Source organism: Maylandia zebra, linkage group LG8, assembly GCF_041146795.1.
Source record: "Maylandia zebra isolate NMK-2024a linkage group LG8, Mzebra_GT3a, whole genome shotgun sequence".
Taxonomy (NCBI): Eukaryota; Metazoa; Chordata; class Actinopteri; order Cichliformes; family Cichlidae; genus Maylandia; species Maylandia zebra.
In genome coordinates, this window is record NC_135174.1 from 4,671,324 (window position 1) to 4,692,486 (window position 21,163).

The 21,163-nt window shown below is 40.4% G+C and overlaps 1 protein-coding gene across 6 annotated transcripts in view; it reads left to right on the plus strand.

Moving 5' to 3' along the window:
* The first annotated feature begins 4,009 nt into the window (after positions 1-4,009).
* LOC101480168 (shisa family member 6) overlaps positions 4,010-21,163 on the plus strand; it is a 76,405-nt gene continuing 59,251 nt past the window's right edge. For 3 of the 6 annotated variants that reach the window (XM_004569687.3, XM_004569688.3, XM_004569689.3), the window contains exons 1-4: positions 4,010-4,259; positions 4,637-5,542; positions 7,120-7,280; positions 19,521-19,622. In XM_004569687.3, coding sequence (XP_004569744.1) covers positions 5,019-5,542; positions 7,120-7,280; positions 19,521-19,622 — 787 coding nt within the window. In that variant the 5' untranslated portion in view covers positions 4,010-4,259; positions 4,637-5,018. The remainder of the gene's footprint in view (positions 4,260-4,636; positions 5,543-7,119; positions 7,281-19,520; positions 19,623-21,163) is intronic. The other 3 variants (XM_004569684.3, XM_004569686.3, XM_004569690.3) reach the window with 1 other exon arrangement.

The window sequence follows — 21,163 nt, forward strand, 5'->3', positions numbered from 1 at the left end:
AGTGGAGTCAGTTGGTGAGTCATGAGAGCGACTCATTCATGAAAATTAATTTAGCCATTTTTGAAACCTGACAATGAGAGAAATGGCAACGCAACAAACAACCCCGTGATACACCAAGCAGCATGTATATTATGGCCTCAGCGGCGTCCTGTGTTGTGTTGCGTTTGTGCTGCATACACATGACGTCATCAGACTTTCGGGCATGTTGCTATGACGACACATTAGGACGTACTCAATTGTAATGGAAAACAACAGAAACCGAGTAGTCCAGTTGAGTAGCGTCAAGTTAAGCTGAGTAGGTACTAGTGGAAAAAAGCTATTTGTGTTGTGTGTAGACCCATGTCTTTTTCAAATTTACATGTAAACATAGAAACACTGTTCAAGGCCTAAAATGTTTTACAATAAATGTATAAATTATTGATTTATCCACAGAAAATTTCTCGAACAATTAATACACAATGTGAAAGAAAGAAGTTAAAACACATTGAATAATAATACTTTTATTCATTTCACTTTCAGCTAATTTTACATGATTAAAGCTTATGATGTGGTAAAAGTTGTAAGCGTTAAATTTGTCAGACATGCATTGCTCGAAAAAATAATTAGGGAACACTTTTTAATCAGAGTATGGCATCAAGTAAGTGAAACTTCTGTGATACTGATCTGGTCAGTTAAGTAGCAGAGGGGTTGTTAATCGGTTTCAGCTGCTTTGGTGTCAGTTAAATAAAAAACAGGGATGCCACAGGGGCAACAATGAGACAAACACCAAAACAAGAATGCTTTTACAGGTCCATTTTGCTACTGATATTTGAGGACCCGATGGGCCCAGTGCTCACCGTCTGGCACCGTGGAGCCCAACTGGCATTTTCCATAGAACCAGACAGTTCCTGGAGGATGAAGTTATTGTTATCACTGACTGGCTCCACACTTGCGTGATCTAAATCAACAGGGAGATATTATGTTTAGTTCATTCTTATGCACTTTCAGGCATCTATCCTGTACATCAGAACAACATTTTTGTTTTACATTTTGAGAGAGGCCGGGTGAGTTTAATAATAGACTTAATGATGTGTTGATCTTGTTATTTTTAGCATCTACATGGATGTTAAAATCACTCACAACAATTATTTGATCTGCGCTGAGCACTAAATCAGATAAAAAGTTTGAGAAATCAGACAGAAACTCTGAGTAAGGCCAGGGTGGATGATAGATAACAAATAAACCTGGTTTTTGAGTTTTCCAGCTGGACAAGACTAAGCATCAGGCTTTCAAATGAATTAAAGCTGAAGCTGAAGAGGTAGATTGCTGCAACAACATGGATGCAAGTCCAGGTTTTCTCCAGAAAATTTCCCAATTATACATAAAGCCCACTTTTTTTTCTTTTATGACATACTAAGTAATTTGTTTAGATAATTCTTTATGGTTCATAAGCAAAGTGTTTCACATATAAATACATAATTGATTTAATTTGAGTTCCACCGTAGTCAATTGTCCCTGGCCTATAAAATTTAGATATAAAATGCAGCAACGTGACTTCACTGCAAAGGCCTTTTGAGTAACTTTTCATTTCCAGCACATTCAAAAATCATGCCCAGTTTTGTAATGATTTGGAAGTTCAGGCTTGTTGGACTGTAAATAATGGCTGCATGAGTGGAATTTCAGGTTCTTGAATCTTTCATGGGAGCATAAAAGTGGTTTGCCTTTATTTAAGACAGGGTTTTTTGGTCACTTTAGAGCAGTAAAACCAGTTGTGACATAACATTGGACAAATTATCACCATGCTGTTTAAGTGTTTTTTTTCTTTGACCTTATACACATATGGGAAACAGCTATTTGCAAATGTATTTAACTACTATTGTGTCTTTTATATTTAGAACACATTTTTTGAATAAAAAAAATCCATATTTAAAGTTCTGAAGAAATTAAAATAGGATATTGTAAAACTTGAATAAACTAGAAAATATTAAAATAAATATTTATATTCAGTAGAAAACATGAGTTAGCTAACTCATGCATTTATTTTAGTACTGGGCATTTACACAGCTGACCCTAAATAGTTTCCAAGCCTACATACGTCAGCGGTCTCTGTTGAGTATCTATTACCACTCTGCATTTATCCTCAACATGAAAATCCTAATACAAACTGCTTTAAAAGTATGGCATTCTTGAAAATTCCTGTGGTTTTAGAATTTAAGCATTTTAAATACTATAGTTATTCAGCCAATATCACTTAATTTTCAGTCAATTTCTTCTTAATCACACAAAAGCAGTGTTTAACTGTAGTTTCATTACTTTACACAGCCATAAATAACAGAGCTTGAGAGAAATAGAACCCCAAACGACTCAACATGATACAGTATAATTATGCATAATTTTCTACTTCCCATTTTCTACTTCTTGAAACACTTCCAGGCACTTATTTTTCACCATTACTTAAATTATCTTTAATTTCAGTACTTACCAGGAAGCTGCATGTATAGAATCAAGTTCTATCAAATCCGATAAAAGCAGCTTAAAAGGTTTGTGAACTGCTCTAAAATTAGGTTTTAAATGGCCTTTTGCCCCATGGAATTTATACGGTCATTACTACCTTTGCTAGAAATTTCCCATAGATTTCTACTCTGAATTCTTTGAGTGCTATGTCTCACTCTTCTAATAACTCTGAGACTTCCTCATCATATTTGCTGAATTCCACCTACAGAGTGTATTAGATGTACAAACAAAAATAATTACTGTGAAATAAGATTCTTAAGTGGGCTTCTTTAATCTCCAAAGTAGTTCACCAAAACGCTTCGATTTCATCAACTCAACACAACTCTTTTTCTTAAATTGTTATTCCATGCACTGGCAACTGGAAGACAAAATACTAAAACATTCTCTTTTTGCTTGTCTCTGAAACACTTAGAGTGGGTCTTCACTGATTGGGATTTCAGAACTCGGGGAGTTAAAGTAAGGGGGGGGGGGGGGGGGAAGTGTACTTATTTAGGTCTATAAGGTTAGTAGCTTCATACAAAGTCTTTCCACCAAAGTCTTTGCTCAGTCTTTCCACTGTGAATTATGTTGTGTGGGAGAGTGGATTTCTGAAAATGCAATAAAAGCCACAAACATAATCGCACTTAGCTATAACTTTAATAAACGTGTAATCAAATGAGGTTTGCAAATAATAAAACACTTCTAGTCGATTCTTCTTCTTTCTCTCTCTTCAAGTTCTCACAACATTCTCTCTTGTCTGATCTTTACTAGTGCTCCTTTGTCTCACATCATTACAGCCCGCTGCCTACCAGAAATACTCGTCATTAACAACACGCTGAATTCTCCTCACGTTGCTGTGCGCTTCCAGCTATGGAGGATAACTGCGATTTAAGGTCCCACTCTCACCCCGCAGCTTCCACACCTTTCTGAAGCTGTTGCTGTCAAGACACCCCTGGCAGTTTGTCATCAGAAGGCGAGAAAGTGTTGGGTGCGAATATGATGTGTAGTATAACTCTGCTTTCAAGCGCTAGGAGCGATGTATGCAGCTCTTCATTATAACCCGGCTCTGTACCTGCCGATTTCTATAGCTGAATGTGTGTTAATTAGTGAAGGGGTTTATTTGGAAATAAAAGCATGGGCGGTTTGCATTCCTGACCGCCGTTTAAAAAAGAAAAAGGGAGATCTGTTTGTGGAAGTGTGCATTTCAGTGCAACAGTGCTGAACACACACTTGACTGGTAATTTAGCCCTATCAGTTTTCCACAATCCCCCAGGTACCAGGCTTGGCTACAGTGCCAACGTGAATGACTTAATCTGGAATAATGAGTGTGTTAACTGTGATCGGGAGCACAGCTTAGTGTTGATTCCTCCTGAAAACAATGCGTGTTTACAGACATTAAGCCACAAAATGATAACAGCCAGTCGCACAGAAAGGTCAGGAAATTGCGCAGAAGACTGCAAGCACGAATAAGCATGCAACCCATGCGGAGAGTGAAGGATGCTGCCGGATACCGCCAGCGAACAAGAGGTCTGTGCAGCCATTTAATTTAGAAGTGTTAATGCCAATAACCAGGCTTGCTTGGAGGAGGAGAAGGAGAAAAAAGAAGAAGACGGGGGTGCAATTTACCGATACATGGCTGAGTTCTGACGCCAGCACCGAAGTGATGTAAGACAAGAGGGAGGGAGAAAACCAAGAAGGAGGAGAGGAGAGGAGAAGTAGAGAGATAGGGAGAGAGACTTTCAGAGACCCAGACACAGAGCAACTCCCCAGTGGGTATCCTAACAGAGGTAGGCTGGCTTTTCATACTCCCACTCCGAATTAAAATACCGTGAATATATCGAGAAAAATAAAAGTCGTCAACTTACTTTGAATCCTCTTTGAAATTAATGACTGGAATGCTCTTGGCGCCACGTTTAGTTTAGTACTGCAATGCTCGGGTGTGATGCTTAACATAAAGATAACACACCAGATTCATTTGGACGATCCTGTGATGTGTGGGTGGAATGTTATCAAGTTCGAGGTGTCGCGCAAACTGCACGAACGAACTCAAATTCATGGCTCAAATGTGTCGGGATATTTATACGGGTAGAAAAATGAATTAATGACGCGCTTCTGACGTGAGGATAATACCTAATGAGCTCATTTGTTTTATTTGTTCCCCCAGCCTAACTTTGACTCTTAACGGAGCTGACTGTGGGCTCCAGATATCAGCACCTCGGATAGCGACGCGCCGCAACAGCTCAGCAGAGGCGGGGAGAACGCGCAGAGCCCGGGCGGCTGTCAGTTCCTGAGCCCGGTCAAGATATGGTTGTGCTCTCCTGTCTACACTCGGCGAAGGCTCGCAATGGGCTTTAGTGTGTCCATTGCATAATAACTGCAGAGAATGCCCTTGACAACAGTCCGCACAGAGTTGCATTCAGCATGACGGCTGCACAGGACACTGACCGAATAGGGGAAGACTTGCACGAGACTGAACCTTTGAGCGTTTAACCAGAGTTGAAGTGTCTGTGCAAGCACATAACACTGGAAGACTTCTTCACATTATCATGGGGATAAGGTACCTTTTATTGCTGCTGATCTACCTGGACCCCCTGTGCGTCTTGAGCGCCGCAACGGGCGGTAAAAAACCCAAGCAGGCGACCAGGAAGGCTCCGAAAGCCACCGCTATCCCCACGGTCGTCCCGCAGAAGACTCCAAAACCGTCGCCCGTCAGGAAACACGAGTCCTGCAAGGGCTACTTCGATGTAAGCGGGCAGTTTGACAGTGCGTTCGAGTGCAACAACACAGATCACCGGTACTGCTGCGGGACGTGCTTCCTGCGCTTTTGCTGCGAGTATAAGAAAGACCGACTTGATCAGACTGCGTGCACGAACTACGTAACGCCGGGCTGGTTGGAGACGGCCACTCCGTCCCCCATCCCGACCAATGATCCCTATCTCTCCATGGATCAGACCAACACGGCGGTCTACATCACCTGTGGGATCATAGCCTTCATCATAGTGTTGGGAGTGTCGGCCAAAGTTGCATATGACAAAGCCACAGAGCCGCCTCAAGAAATGAATATACACAGGTGAGTGGGAGGAAGACTGTAATAATTCTGCTTAACATGCTCCCTTTAATCAAGAAACAAAGCTGCATATTAAAAGTCTGCCTTTTGCACTTCATGCATATGTATAACTGGACAGACCATAATATGCACAGAGATGTAGAGTCCATTTACAGGCAGGGGCTAAAGGTCAAAGAAACAGGCCCAAAGTGCTGTCAAATGCGATATTTTTCAAGCAAGCAACTTGTTTTCTTCCTCTCCATCAGCGCTAACGAAGTGAAAATGAGGCTGGTAAAGCGCTGGAATGAATGAACAGACTGTTATCTAACAGGCAGCACTTCTCAGATCAAATTGTGTTCGATCTGCAGCAGATGTTAAATCCCAGAAAAACCAAAGCCTAAAATAATTATAGAGAGAAGTTGAAAGAGTGTTATCATACTGATACTGATTGTGGTAGGCTGGTGCTCCTGAAACAAGTGCGTGCATCTGCTATGAGTGGGAGTGAGAAGGACTAATGGCCAACGTTTATATTTTATGTTTTTTAGTTCATATTGCAGAATTGAAAAAAGAAAAAGTAATTGTAACTAGTGCTGGAGTCTAACACTAGTCTGCATACTGGGCTCAGGAGGCAACCAGCCAGCTGTCAAGAATCATACTTGACAGCCCTCTCTTCAGCCTCTACACATCAGCACATGGCTGTCTGATGTGTTCAGGTGAGGAGGTGGATGAGGATGCTTAGCAGAGATGGCACAACTGCATCCCATCTCCTCATACTGGCCCCATCAAACACGGGCAGACCAACACGAACAAATGCTGACACATAAGATCTTCAACATTGAATTGTTTTTTTTATTATTACTGAATGCATTATTCACAGTCTTGAGCAATCTTAAGTCTGTGAATAATAGATGATGTTTGCATTAATGTTTTGGCTGTATCAAGGCTGTGTGACACGCATGCACCACTGGCACCACCACATTCCATAAGGGTCACAAAGGAGGGCAGGGTGGGAAAGGGATGAATCGCTGAGGTGGGGAGAGGGGGGAGGTAAAGTGAAGCTAAGATATTAATTTAAAGGCAAAGGTTAAACCACCAATATATTTGTCGTACAAAAGCTTTGAGATGCTGCGGCGCCTTCAAAGTAATTAGATTTCCCCCCATTTTTTCTAAGTATGATGTCAGAAAAAAAGCAAACAAACATTTTTTTTACTTTCTTTCATCATGATTGCTTCTCTCCCTCTTTCACCCCCCTTGAGGGCTTCATCCTTCCACATGCACCTGGTGCGGTCTGAAAAACATTCAAATTCAACCCAATTAGCTGAGATACTCACACATCCAACGCTGTTTCTCTTGCAAATGAACATTCGTCATGTTCCCAGACGTGTTAAAAAAAGAAAAAAAAGAAAAGAGAGAGAGAGACAGAAGAACAAGAAACGGAGCAGCCCTGAATTACCCATAATAGCGCAACACTGTTTCAACAATCCACGTCTGGTTTTTAACTGTGTTCAGATGCATGCACAGAGACAACCTGTACAAAGAGGAAAAGCCTCCTTTTTGGTGTAATGTTCACACTTGTTTGCTGTGTGCTTGTCTGTTTTTAGGGCCCTTGCAGACATCCTGAGGCAGCAGGGGCCCATCCCTATATCACAATACGACTGTGAGAATTTTGCAGCCATGAATGGCTCACCCAAAGACAACACACCAGTCAGAACCTCATCCAAGAACCACTACACCCCTGTTCACACCTCCAAATCCAACCATGGTAAGAGCTCTTCTTGCTCTCCTCTCTATACTCGAAGCTCTAAAGCTTATGTTTATGGCTGAAGGGACATTTCAGCAGCTGAACCCTGTGCCTGTGTCTTTGAGAGCATTTTTGTGCAATGCATTTGCAGCATATCATCATTATTTGTGTGTAAAATTCTGCAATACCATTCAAATCGCAGCCACTGTACTGACCCTTTCAGCATTTTAATCTTCCGTGGTAACATCCTGTAATCATCTGATTTGAGCAAAAGAGAAGAGAGAGCAACAGCGAGACTAAAGGACAGATTAGCAAAGGTAGACCTGCCCAGCAGATTCTGATAGGCTGGAAGTGATGACCTCTCACTCAGTCAGCACACACACGGAGTCATTTAACCTTGCAATTGCAAGAACAGACAGGAGTGTGAGTCATTAATATGGCCTGAAAAACGGACACAGAATCCAGGCAGCACTGGCAGGTTCACAGACAAAGCAGGTGTTATCAGATGGAGAGATACAAAGCCACTTGGGGAGAGGGACACAGATGGAAAATAATGAGATATTACAATGGAGTTGCTGAGATGGAAAGAAAAACAGAAAGATGTTAAGCCTCTGTGCAGGATGAGCAAATGCAGAGATACGGAGTAGAAAATTAAAGGTGATGTAGCTCTGAACGCACGGCAGACTTTACTGCTGTGTAACGTTTTCTGTGGCATGATCTATTAATTTATCTATGTATTTACTGTCAGAGAAGAAACTTCCCCTTGCTATACATATACCCCTAATTTAAAGCTCAGGTGGTTGACACTGGTAAGTAACTACAAATTGTGTTTTTTAATTTTTAAGTCCGGCTGGGGGATTTCCTGCAAGTTATATAAACTAAACTAAAATTAAAAGCCAGAAGAAACTGTCTTTACATACGTCAGTATATGACAGCTTAACTTTTCATGAGTTCAGCAAGAAAATTTAGTTTCATTTTTAAAATAACAGAACAATATAAAATAATTCTCATACGCAAACTTCCCTTAGCTAAAAAAAAGTCTAAGAATGACATTCGAGCAACACGTGGGAAGGCTGAACTGTCATGTTGTCATCCAAGGCCTCAATAAAAGACAATCAGCTAACAGTTACTCAGAGTCAAAGTGTTTGCTTGGATGCTTTCACACTGTGATAAATGACAAACAAGCAGTTATCTCTGTTTAGAAATCATCTTGCTGTATAGAAATTCTTATTATATCCAAACTATAGTTGGACAGGGTATATATATCACTTTGATACTCTGAATGAGCACTCAAAGCATTTTCGGACTTTGAGGGCTATCTGTCATTCAAATACTCCAATGCAGGCATCGGACAATTTGCTGTGTAGTACCTTTTCCGAGGCTACTTTGACTTGTGGACTGAGAGAGCTGGAGATCGAACCTCAGATTAGTGGACAAAGTTTTGAGACAAAGTGTTTTGATCTCTGCCAGCAGCTTCACAGCTCGGATGCTGTGAGAAAATGAGCAGGTTGGAGAAATCAGAAGTGAAAGGATATTGTGAGCCACTGTTTTTTACCTTTGGAAATATGGTTGCTAGTTTGCTAACTGACCTTGAGATAATGTTGGCTGTTCTCACTTTCAGTCAGTTCCATAAATATGTGTATCATACTAAAACACATCTGAGCCCCCAAATCCAGGGCAAATAAATGAATTCTCATACATACATGGACGATTACGCAGGTTACTTCACCTGAGAAAAGGCACAAAAGCAGCCTGATGGCAGCCAATATTGTCAGCTCATTGTACAGTAGGAGAACATGTAAGTGTAGATGTGGAAGTTATAGTGTTGAATGTAAAAAACGTCATGAAAATTTAATTGAAAGCACTACAGTGCCAAAGAGTCTCAGTACATTATATTGCAGTATATATTAAAGTGGAAACTAGTGCAGAAAATACAGGGAGTGCAGAATTATTAGGCAAATGAGTATTTTGTCCACATCATCCTCTTCATGCATGTTGTCTTACTCCAAGCTGTATAGGCTCGAAAGCCTACTACCAATTAAGCATATTAGATGATGTGCATCTCTGTAATGAGAAGGGGTGTGGTCTATTGACATCAGCACCCTATATCAGGTGTGCATAATTATTAGGCAACTACCTTTCCTTTGGCAAAATGGGTCAAAAGAAGGACTTGACGGGCTCAGAAAAGTCAAAAATAGTGAGATATCTTGCAGAGGGATGCAGCAGTCTCAAAATTGCAAAGCTTCTGAAGCGTGATCATCGAACAATCAAGCGTTTCATTCAAAATAGTCAACAGGGTCACAAGAAGCGTGTGGAAAAACCAAGGCGCAAAATAACTGCCCATGAACTGAGAAAAGTCAAGCGTGCAGCTGCCAAGATGCCACTTGCCACCAGTTTGGCCATATTTCAGAGCTGCAACATCACTGGAGTGCCCAAAAGCACAAGGTGTGCAATACTCAGAGACATGGCCAAGGTAAGAAAGGCTGAAAGACGACCACCACTGAACAAGACACACAAGCTGAAACGTCAAGACTGGGCCAAGAAATATCTCGAGACTGGTTTTTCTAAGGTTTTATGGACTGATGAAATGAGAGTGAGTCTTGATGGGCCAGATGGATGGGCCCGTGGCTGGATTGGTAAAGGGCAGAGAGCTCCAGTCCGACTCAGACGCCAGCAAGGTGGAGGTGGAGTACTGGTTTGGGCTGGTATCATCAAAGATGAGCTTGTGGGGCCTTTTCGGGTTGAGGATGGAGTCAAGCTCAACTCCCAGTCCTACTGCCAGTTTCTGGAAGACACCTTCTTCAAGCAGTGGTACAGGAAGAAGTCTGCATCCTTCAAGAAAAACATGATTTTCATGCAGGACAATGCTCCATCACACGCGTCCAAGTACTCCACAGCGTGGCTGGCAAGAAAGGGTATAAAAGAAGAAAAACTAATGACATGGCCTCCTTGTTCACCTGATCTGAACCCCATTGAGAACCTGTGGTCCATCATCTGATGTGAGATTTACAAGGAGGGAAAACAGTACACCTCTCTGAACAGTGTCTGGGAGGCTGTGGTTGCTGCTGCACGCAATGTTGATGGTGAACAGATCAAAACACTGACAGAATCCATGGATGGCAGGCTTTTGAGTGTCCTTGCAAAGAAAGGTGGCTATATTGGTCGCTGATTTGTTTTTGTTTTGTTTTTGAATGTCAGAAATGTATATTTGTGAATGTGGAGATGTTATATTGGTTTCACTGGTAAAAATAAATAATTGAAATGGGTATATATTTGTTTTTTGTTAAGTTGCCTAATAATTATGCACAGTAATAGTCACCTGCACACACAGATATCCCCCTAAAATAGCTAAAACTAAAAACAAACTAAAAACTACTTCCAAAAACATTCAGCTTTGATATTAATGAGTTTTTTGGGTTCATTGAGAACATGGTTGTTGTTCAATAATAAAATTATTCCTCAAAAATACAACTTGCCTAATAATTTTGCACTCCCTGTATATAAACTGGTGCACAAATGTAGTCCAGAATGTAGGAAATAAACTGCCTGATGCTATCCCCTAAGATGCCACCCCCACCTATCCCTCGATTAAATCTTAATCCATGCCTATTTTTCCACTCTTTTTGAAATGTTTTAATTAGAAACCAATCATATAACAACATATTTATATTAATCGATGAGAGAGTCATAACGACCTTCAGAAAATGTGAGCAAAGAGAATATTATAGCTAAAATGTTTATTTTCTGAGCTGTAGATGTAAGCAGCACAGAACCTAACACAGTACATGAAGTTGTTATGGCTGAGTTGTGTGACAAGACAGCAACAGTCTCTCTGCATCCTCATCTTTAAATAATAGATTGTGCATATTCTCAGCTTTATTTGGGTTTGCAGCTGCTTGAATGTCATGTAAACTTGGCCTCTTTCTGTCACTTTCACATCTATCACACACTTGGGGGGGGGGGCATTTTTCTTGCAGTACAGTGCTTGTTGCAGCTGCAGTCTGCATTCATTCACTTAATGTCTCCTCAGCTTAGTGAATGAATTGGTCTATCCTTAATGGTCACTTGCCGGCCCATGCACAGAGAGGGAGAGAGGGCAGATGCAAAGCTGCACATGTCAGCCTGCCTTCAGTGCACACTTGCATGTTTTTTTCCTCACATGAGCTCGGGCATCGCTTTATCTTTATATTGCTCTGTCGCCTGTGTTTTGCCTGCTTGCAGAGAGTCACTGCAAAGAGAATACAACTTGCGCCAGCTCTGCTCAGTCTATCCTAGATAAAATAGAAAAACCCACCCCCTCCACATCAGGGACCTCAGCCGTCCTGATGGGGTTGGACATGAAAGGCAGTGACAGTGCGGGCACAAGTGTCGTTAATGTGTGCATATAAATTGAGAGAACAGAGAGGGAGTCCACTCGCTCACATAGAAAATGCATATTCATGTACGCCTAAATGGGCATTTGGCACAGAATGGCAAGGCAGGCCTCTTAAGGAGAGGGTTCTCGGGTGGAACTGTTGCTGCTGGCACTTCACATCCAGAGGCTTTCTGAGACACTTTTATATCAGGTGGACAGACCTCATGAAGTAAAAGGCTAAGGGGCCCAAGAGGATCCTGTCAACTTATGTCTAAAGTGGGTATAACAGCCATATCTTCTTTGATCTTTGCATTTAAACATGTCCGGTCTCTCTTAGCTGCAGAGATGTCCTCCCCAACATATTTTAAAATCCTTTATTTCAGCCCTTTTCTAAAAATACACGCTGATTTATTTTTTCACATCACAGATCTTGTGTGGCAACATGGTACCCTTGGTGCATTGCAAAACATCCCTGCATTTTTTTTAAATAAAAAAAAAGAGCGGCCTACAGCAAAAACAGTACAGACAGCATAATATGATACCAGCGCAAGTGCTTCTATTTTTATTCGAATCCACTCTGCATTGTTGTGTGGCTCAGATCCTCTTTTAGGTCGGGGTGTAAACACAGAGCACCCCGGAGCCACAACAAGGAGCCGGCCTTGAAAGGGAGGAGCAGATACCTTTGCAGGAGTTTGCCGTCGGTTAAAGTAAACAATAACCGCCTCTCTGAGTAATGCAGTTTGGCCCACAGCTCTCTTCAGATGAAGCTGATTTATTCACCACAAACCACAGGCAAAGAGTTGCCTGTTTTTCGGAGGGTTTTTAAAGTGTTGCTTGGTTTACTGTCTGACAGTTTCCTAATGCAGAGAATGATGAAGTAAAGTTTTCAGGTACAGAAACCAAAAAATACTAGTCAAGCGCATTTGTTCCTTATAGGCAGGCCAACTAGAATTCCCTAATATCACAGTGTTTTAAAAGCATTCACTTCACTTAGAACACTTGCAGGGATTGGTAGTACTCTTACTGAAAGAGAGATCAGATCTTTGAGAGATCTTATGTTTGTCTCCCTGTTAAATGCAGAAGAGAATGAAAGAATCCTCCATCTCCTAATGAGCAACGTCTTGAGTGGTCAGGCCCAGTTTTCAAAAGTAGAATGGGTGAACTACAACAATAAACTTGTAATGAGTTGAATTAAAGATTGGATTATAATTTATGGTGTTGAGTTCATTGAATCGCCGCATGTTAGGGTTCTCGTAGCAGCTGAAAAGCCTTGAGCTGGTATTTATATATCTGCACTGTATGCAGCACTGAAGGGATGTGAGCTGTCAGTTCCTTTTATGCGATGACTCTCGAGCTTAAAGGTCAGCTGCTGTGGACAATTAGAGGTCGTGATGATACAACAACATTTTCGGCTGTTTGGCGGTTATGACGTGATCTTCAGATACATATTTTTAAAAGCGTTCTGTGTGTAGCACCTTCTTTCCACATAAACCCCAAATTTTGCCTAAACAACAAAACAGTGAATTAATTACTCTAATTATTTGCCAATAGGCACTTTTATAATTATATTCAGTGAGGCATCCCGCCTCAACCACTACTACACACATGTAACAAACATCTGCTTCCTCTTCTTGCTGCTTCTTTCCAATTAATCCTTGAAGTGTGCAGCAATAACATCTCCGCTGTGACCTCACTGGCTCCCCATTGGCCAGATAATCATCAGGCCCCATGTTAAAAACAACATTTCTGTGCTGACTGCATCAACATGTTTATTAGAAGCTTTCTCTTGAGTGCACCTGTGTTTAACCTGAGCAACTGAGAGACTCCACCTAATTGTCTCCTGCCCTAGATCTCATTATTGCCCCTTATTATACAGCTGGACTTCTGGCACCCCGAGTGCCAGACATATGTGTGTATGTGGATACAGTAAATGTGTTTCAGGTGCAGAGGCAGGAATCCAACTATATCCCGCAGCTGTTGTGGTTTAAGACAGCCCAGAGTGGGTTAGAACTTAGGACTGCACTGCACAATTAGTTTCATGAGAGGGCAGGGGCATGTATTTTCCAAGGTATCACTGAAAATGTTTCCTTTAGAGGTTTCAGCTTATATAACAGAGAAACTGAAAAAGAATGAGATATGTGACACTGAGCTACAGTCAAATGGCTTTATCAAAATGACACATATAGTTCTGATCATTCTCTAAAACCAGCATATAAATGGTATTACGGTTTAATTTAGGAAGCAGACTTAAAATTCACAGAGGATTGATCAAATACCATTAAGTACACTTAAAAGTAAATGAATGTGCAATATTAAATATTAGCTCTCTTTCTTATAAATCACTATTTATAAATCAATAAATAATTGATCAGAATGATGATTTTCTTTTCCATAGGAAACCTTGTTACAACAATGTGAATATGTTAGTTTAAATAAATTAGCACCCACAAGTCATACTGTCAGAGGCCAAGGAGAGGAGTGGCAGCAGTCTTTTACTTATTTTACTTATTAATCAACCAAAGACCTGGACAGAGTTATGAATCATTTGAAAGCCACTCTGAACTTTGTCCACCCTTATCAGAGAAGCCAAAAATCAGGTGTTATCTGTTTTAGTGCTTCCTAATGAACATTCATACTCTGATGGATGCATCGGAGAGCAACTTGGGGTTCGTATCTTGCCCAAGGATACTTGGCAAGCAAACTGGAGGAGCCAGGGATCGAACCTCTACCTCCAGAGCTACAGCCACCCCCAGCCTTAACACCTCATTTAATTTTTTATTAGAGAAAATATAAATAAGCCCAGCCATGCCTTTAATCATACTCAGGTTACAACCCCAGATACTTTGGCTGCTCCAAAAAAGAAGGCAACAAATCAGAGATCGATACTGGTGACAGAGGTTGGTACCTTGCGTAACTGATAAATCTGTGCCTTAAAGTAGATAACATCATTTGGAGAGAAAATTGCATTAAAGATCTTAATTTGGGTAGAAAAAAATCAAAAATCCAAAACTGTACCACAATAAGAGTCTTCCATAAAGCTAGAACGTTTACTATTTGGTACGATCAAGGAAAACAACCCCAGGTTTCTTTTCTGCACTGTAGCCACGCTGACGGAGTCAGAGCTCTCTTGAGCCAATTATTCCTTTTTGACCTAAATTAGCAAGGACTTTATGAATTTCTTTACATATTTTAACCAATAGAGAAAAAAAATATTCACAGCTATCCCACAGATGTGTCATTAAGCAGAGGAACTTAGAGTCATTCTCTCCAATCAATTTTTCAGAGTTAACTTCAATAATGTCTTCCTTTAAAACATCAATACTCCATCCTTACAAGATTGTTAAAAAAAAGTTTCACCATTTATGAATGATTTAATTTTAAATATGATTAATCCATCTTTATTAACAGGCTGTGAACCACACGCTTTTAAGGCCCTTACTCAATCCAGCCATAAAAAAACAGTTTCCAACCTTCCTATCATTTAAAAAAAATCTTTGTCAAACAGTTAACTGATCATTTACAAAGGAATGTTGTTTTATTGGAAAGCGTTTCAGTCAGGAGTTAGAGTACATCATGTCACAGAAACAGCATGAGTGACTGGCGTCTGACAGTGGCCTCACCTCTGTATTGTTCCTGTTCGATCTCAGCCCAGTGCTTTGAATCATATCAATCTGACAGAGTCTAATTTGTGTATGTAAATGGGGAGTTTTCCTCAGACACAAAAGTTAGTCATGGAGTTCCACAGAGGACTGTGCTGGGACCAATACTTTTTACATTGTACATGTTTCCTTTAGGGAATTTTATTAGAAAGGACTGCACACATTTTCATTGCTATGCAGGGGAAACCCAGTTTTATTTATCCATGAAGTCTCATGGTACAAATCACCTAGTTAAACTACAGGCATTTTTTAAGTTAGTATACTTGGCCTGAAACATTTAGGACATTTAGAAACATGGTATCCAACCAGATATTTACTTTAGGTGGCATTACCTTGTCCTTCAGTAATAATGTGAGAAATATTGGAGTCATTTGTGACCAGGAAATGTCCTTCAGTGAGCACATCAAACAAATATATAGGATCACTCTGATTCATTTGTGCATTCTTGCTAAAATTAGAAACATCTTGTCTCAGACACTGATTCATGCAATTATAACTTCAAGGCTATAATAATTCATTTTTATCAGTTTGCTCTAAAAGCTTCCCAAAAAGCTTTCAGTTGATCCAGAGCTCCGCAGCAAGAGTACTAACTAGGACTGGAAAGAGACACCACATTCCTCCCATATTAGTTTCTCCTCATCAACTCCTTGTTCAGCTCAGAGTTGAATTTAAAATCCTTCTCCTCACATATAATATCTTGTATTATCAAGCCGCATCATGGAATCAGCCTTTAGTTTGGATTTGGGAAATAGACACTGCCTCTGCTTTTAAGATTAGGCATAAAGCTTTCCTGTTTGATAAAGCTCATAGTTAGGGAGAATCAGTTGACCCTGAACCAGTCTTTAGTTATGCTGCAATAAGCTCAGGCTGCTTGGCTGCTCATTCCTTTTAACTGGTGTTTATACACTACTACTGCATTTAATCATAGGTTAGAATTGAACTCTCTCTCTCGTAATCTGTCTTTTGTCCCGACTGGTCTCTTCCCCTCACCCCCAACAGTTCTCTGCAGATGGCTGCCGCTCCCTGAGCCTGTTTCTTTCAGAGCTTTCTTCCTCTTAAAAGAGAGTTTTTCCTTCTCACTGTCACCAAGTGCTCGCTCAAAGGGGGTCATGTGATTGTTTCTGTTTCTTTCTAATATTGTAGGTTCTTTAAATTACAGTATAAAGCATCTCTATGTGACCGTTGTTGTGAATTGATGTTCGAAAAATTAAACTTAACTGAATTGAATTGAATCAAATTACTTTTGCCTGGCTGTGTTGGACCTTAATCGACCTTGGATTCAGATAGTCTCTCCAATGCCTGCCAAGCTGCACTACATCAGGCTTTGTTCATAATATAATTATCTTATTATTCACATTTTTCCAATTTCAGAGGTGTAGGTGTGCAGTGAAGAGGTCAGATTAAAAAAAATATTACCATATGAATCCTCAGCGTGCATTGGCTCCAGCGGCTGTTCATTTCCATAGTACATCATTGAGGTGAAAGTCACGATTTTCTTTGTATCAAGGAGGATAAATTAATAATGTGCAACGTTCTCTCTGCAGACTCTTCATGCTATCTCTCAGTAGTGAGCAGTGGGAGAGAAAGCGGGAGGGGAAAAAAGGTGGATTCTGATCACTTTTGAATGGTTTTTCCAGGGTCGTTACAATGGCCTGTGGAGTTACCTACCAATGACAAATATGACAAAAGAAGACAATAGTGCAGCAGCACTAGCAATTCTGCATGTGATATATATACATGCATGCTGGTATGACTGAATGCGTAAAATAACCCTTGTAGATATTCTATCTGCAGCATGAAGGCAACACAGGGAGAGGTGTGATTGAGTTCAAAGTGCACTAGTATGTGGGTGGTGGAAACATATTGCTTTGTTTCTTCTTCTTCCTTTTTTTTTTTGAATATCACAGCACTGTGTTTGCAGCTGCTGTTCACATTTCAGCCACTTCCCCTCAATCCATGTCTGAGGGGTAATGACACCATGGGAAAATTTTATATTTGGCACAAAAAAAACAAACAAAACACATCTGAGGCAAATAAGAAATTTGATAGAAACACTCAAATACAATTTAGCTGCCCTGCAAATGTTCTTTTAAAGTGAAACATTGTTGATTTTATACGTTAGTATATATATTATATTCCAAGGGTTCTATCAGTATTAAAGTGGTTCTATATTTAGTTTCCATTAAAAACTGATACATAACTTTTTGAGCTTTGTAATTTCTATACATTTCTATATGTCATTTTTTGTGTAAATGTTACATTTTACTGCGTCAGTGTCACAAAGAAAATGAAAAAATCTGTGATATTTGTGCTTTTCAGTGATATAAAAGAGTTACAATGACACGGACAATTACATGCCAACACAGTAAAAGCAATAATCTAAATGTCCAATCTCTGCCATTAGTCTGATTGTGCATTTTCAATAACCGTAAAGTATTCTATCCTGTCACCAAACACTGAGTCAAACTAATAAATTAAATCTTTGTCCTAACTGTCAGATTCACTTGTAATGGGCGCCACCTTTTGACATTTGAATATGAGTTCTGGGAGAAAGCAGGTAGCTTTTATAGTTAATTTCTAACATTTCATATCAAGTGGCTGCAGCTCAGGAGGTAAAACGAGTCATTTAATAATCGGAGAGCTTTGTACACGACATTGGAGTGTGACTGAACCCTGAATTTAGTTTGTGAATGTTAAATAAAAGCATTTGTATGAATCTGTGTAAATAGATGAATGAAGCTCATAGACAGCGCTTTGAGTGCATGAACAGAGTAGAAAAGCACTACATAAGTACCAGCTTATTTACTATGGTAAATGGCCTGTCTTTATATAGCGCTTTACTAGTCCCTAAGGACCCCAAAGCGCTTTACATATCCAGTCATCCACCCATTCACGCACACATTCACACACTGGTGATGGCAAGCTACATTGTAGCCACAGCCACCCTGGGGCGCACTGACAGAGGCGAGGCTGCCAGACACTGGCGCCAGCGGGCCCTCTGACCACCACCAGTAGGCAACGGGTGAAGTGTCTTGCCCAAGGACACAACGACCGAGACTGTCCGAGCCGGGTCTCGAACCGGCAACCTTCCGATTACAAAATAATCTAAAATAAACTAAACTAAACTAAAATAACAAGTGAGTAAAAAATGAAAATATTAATTTGTTATAGTCCCACAAGTGATTGAATATGCTACTTTCAGAAAGGGTAAGGCTTCAACGGGATGGTCAACATTATTGCAAAGGTTCGATTATACTTTATACTTTACTTTTACAGTTGCCTTCCCTGGAAGTGCTAGCAGATTATTTCCCACGTTGTCTTCCATTGCACATGGTTTAGCATTTTTGTCCCTCTGGCTCAATGTCGCCATTGTGTTTCATGTTGCTTTTTTCTTAACCTTAACTGTCCAGACTTAAACAGTCTAAACACAGTGTGGATATGGCAAAAAACTCATGTTGACCACCAATTGTTGACTGTAACACACAGTTTTCCCCTTGTCTCTTTGAATTTTAAAATTTTTGAGTTGCTGCAGGAAAAGCAAGTGTGCCTCCAACAATATCCAAATTTAAGCATATTTAAATAAAGCTTGTTAATTTTTAGCTTAACATCTCATTGTGAGTCAGATGCTTATGTTTGACATCATTCCCTTATGACGTTTAAAAATTACTGCAATATTATGCCTTCTTATTAATCAGGGAAAATGGGTGTATTTAGTCACTTCTGCATAACAGGATATTTTGGTGGGATAAAGCTCCCTTCTTTATTGATTGGCATGGTGGTTAGTACTGTTGCCTCACACAAGAAGGTTCCTGGTTTGAACCCTAGCTGGAGTTGTTTTGTGTGGAGTTTGTAATGTTATTGCTAGACCTGCATGGGTTTTTTTCAGTTGATCTTATTTCCTCTGTCCCAAGGTCATATATGTTAACTGGTTAATAGGCCATGGACGTGAGGTATAAAGTGTTTGAAGTGCATAGAATAATGTGATGTATGATTAAAAATGCCACTTGTAGTGCTTTAAGCGGTCAGTGAGACTGGGAAAATGCTGCGTAAATGCAAGTACACATCTTGGACAGCACGCCCTCAGTATCTCAGACACAAGTTACCTACTGGTTACACAAAATTTAAACGTTCATATTCAGGATTCAGAACACTAACACTGTGCATTCAGGTCTCCCCAACTGCTGTGTTATAATGTTTCTGTGTTGTGGCTCTACATGCTTGCCTCTGTGTGTCTCTGTATGTGATCAGGTCTCCACTACGGAAAAGAGAGCGTCAGAAGCAGTGGAGGCGCTGACCTTCACAACTTTATCTCTTCTGGTTTTGTGACACTGGGACGAGGCCATCAGAAAGGTAAAGTAGTTTTTCTGTCCTCGTTTCCTTCTCTTTTTCTTACTTAGAAGTTTAAATTCTTTTTGTGCAAACACCACACTTTATACCTGCTGAATGCTTAAAGTCCTGCTCACTGTTCCACTCACATCACCGATGATCAACTACGAGACACTGGACAGAGGTAAAATATTTCCAGATTCAATTTCCCTATCCAGTCCCCATGAATACATTTTGCAATCAAATACAAGCAAGCATAAACATAGCTCCGGTGATGGGCGACATGGGGTGGAGAAGGTGACTTTGTGTATGCATTCTCAACCCACATGCACCTATTAGTAGGGCGGGGGTAGAGTTTTCCCATGGGTAACACACTGATTAGTATGCAGCCACACTGACTAAGCTCTTGTGGTTTATTCCCATCCATTTTAGCTCCAACAAATCAGACTCAGTGTGTGCCTGTGTGTGTTGGTGGCTGTGTGTGTGTTGGTGCAACCTTGCAGTGGTTGCAAGATGACATCCTTTACCTGACCCTGCTTTCAAATGTTTAATTGAATGCTTGTACCGTTTCATGGTAAATGACTGCCTTTGTAAAAAATCGACTCGATTTAAATATAATTTGCTTCCTCTGTGGTGTACTTTGATGTATTTCCACGCTTCCTCTTTGCTATCAAAACCTGCTGATTTCCTGCTCATCATCATAATTACGGCAGCTGATGACCTGCCGTTGCTTTAATAAATACCAGTTCAGATTTATGTGTTGCTCGGTAGACATGTATTTGTGTGTGCGTGATTGTTTGTGTGTATGTGTAACTGTATATGTGTGGCTTTTCTACCAGCAGGAACGGATTCTCTTTCAACAAACATCATGACTTTGTTTCCAAGTGCACAAGACTGCAGGAGCCTGCAAGTTTTCCTCCCACTCTTACTTCTAATGAGGAACCATCGCATTTATGTTTACATGAAATTAGCCGTTTTCCTCTTTGCTCTCTGCTTCATTTGTTTTCACCCCCAGAGGGGGTTTGTTTCACAATGGCATTCATGTGCAGCTAGAAATAATAAAAAAAATAATAAAAAACCCTTCTGATATGCTCTGTAGCCCCTCCACCCCCACCCAGCGCTTCTCTACCAGAGATGAGTAATGAAGTTTTGTGAATCCTGATTCTTTTAAGCAGATTTTCCTCCCTGTACAAATATCACAATAGCAGCACTCCCGCATCCCTGCACTTGTCATAACAGCAGCAAGGGGGATGGTTTAGCATTCAGCATCTGTGCAGTTAAAGCCGTGTTTTCTTGCAAACTGTAGCCTTTGATTCCTCCACAGCACAAACAAATAAAATGTGACAGACTGAGAATTTGGAATCTTAGAAAGACGTTCTGATGCTTAAATTTCTCACAAACAAATATGTGAAGCTTTTTGCAGAGCCCCAGCTCTTTTTAACAGTATTCTTCTTTCCAACATCTCTGTTTGGCCATGCTCGTGCCCAGAGGCAGGTATTACTGTGGAGTGAATCCTGAAATCATTGAAATGGTGGTGTGAAGTTTGGTTCAGATGTTGTTACTGC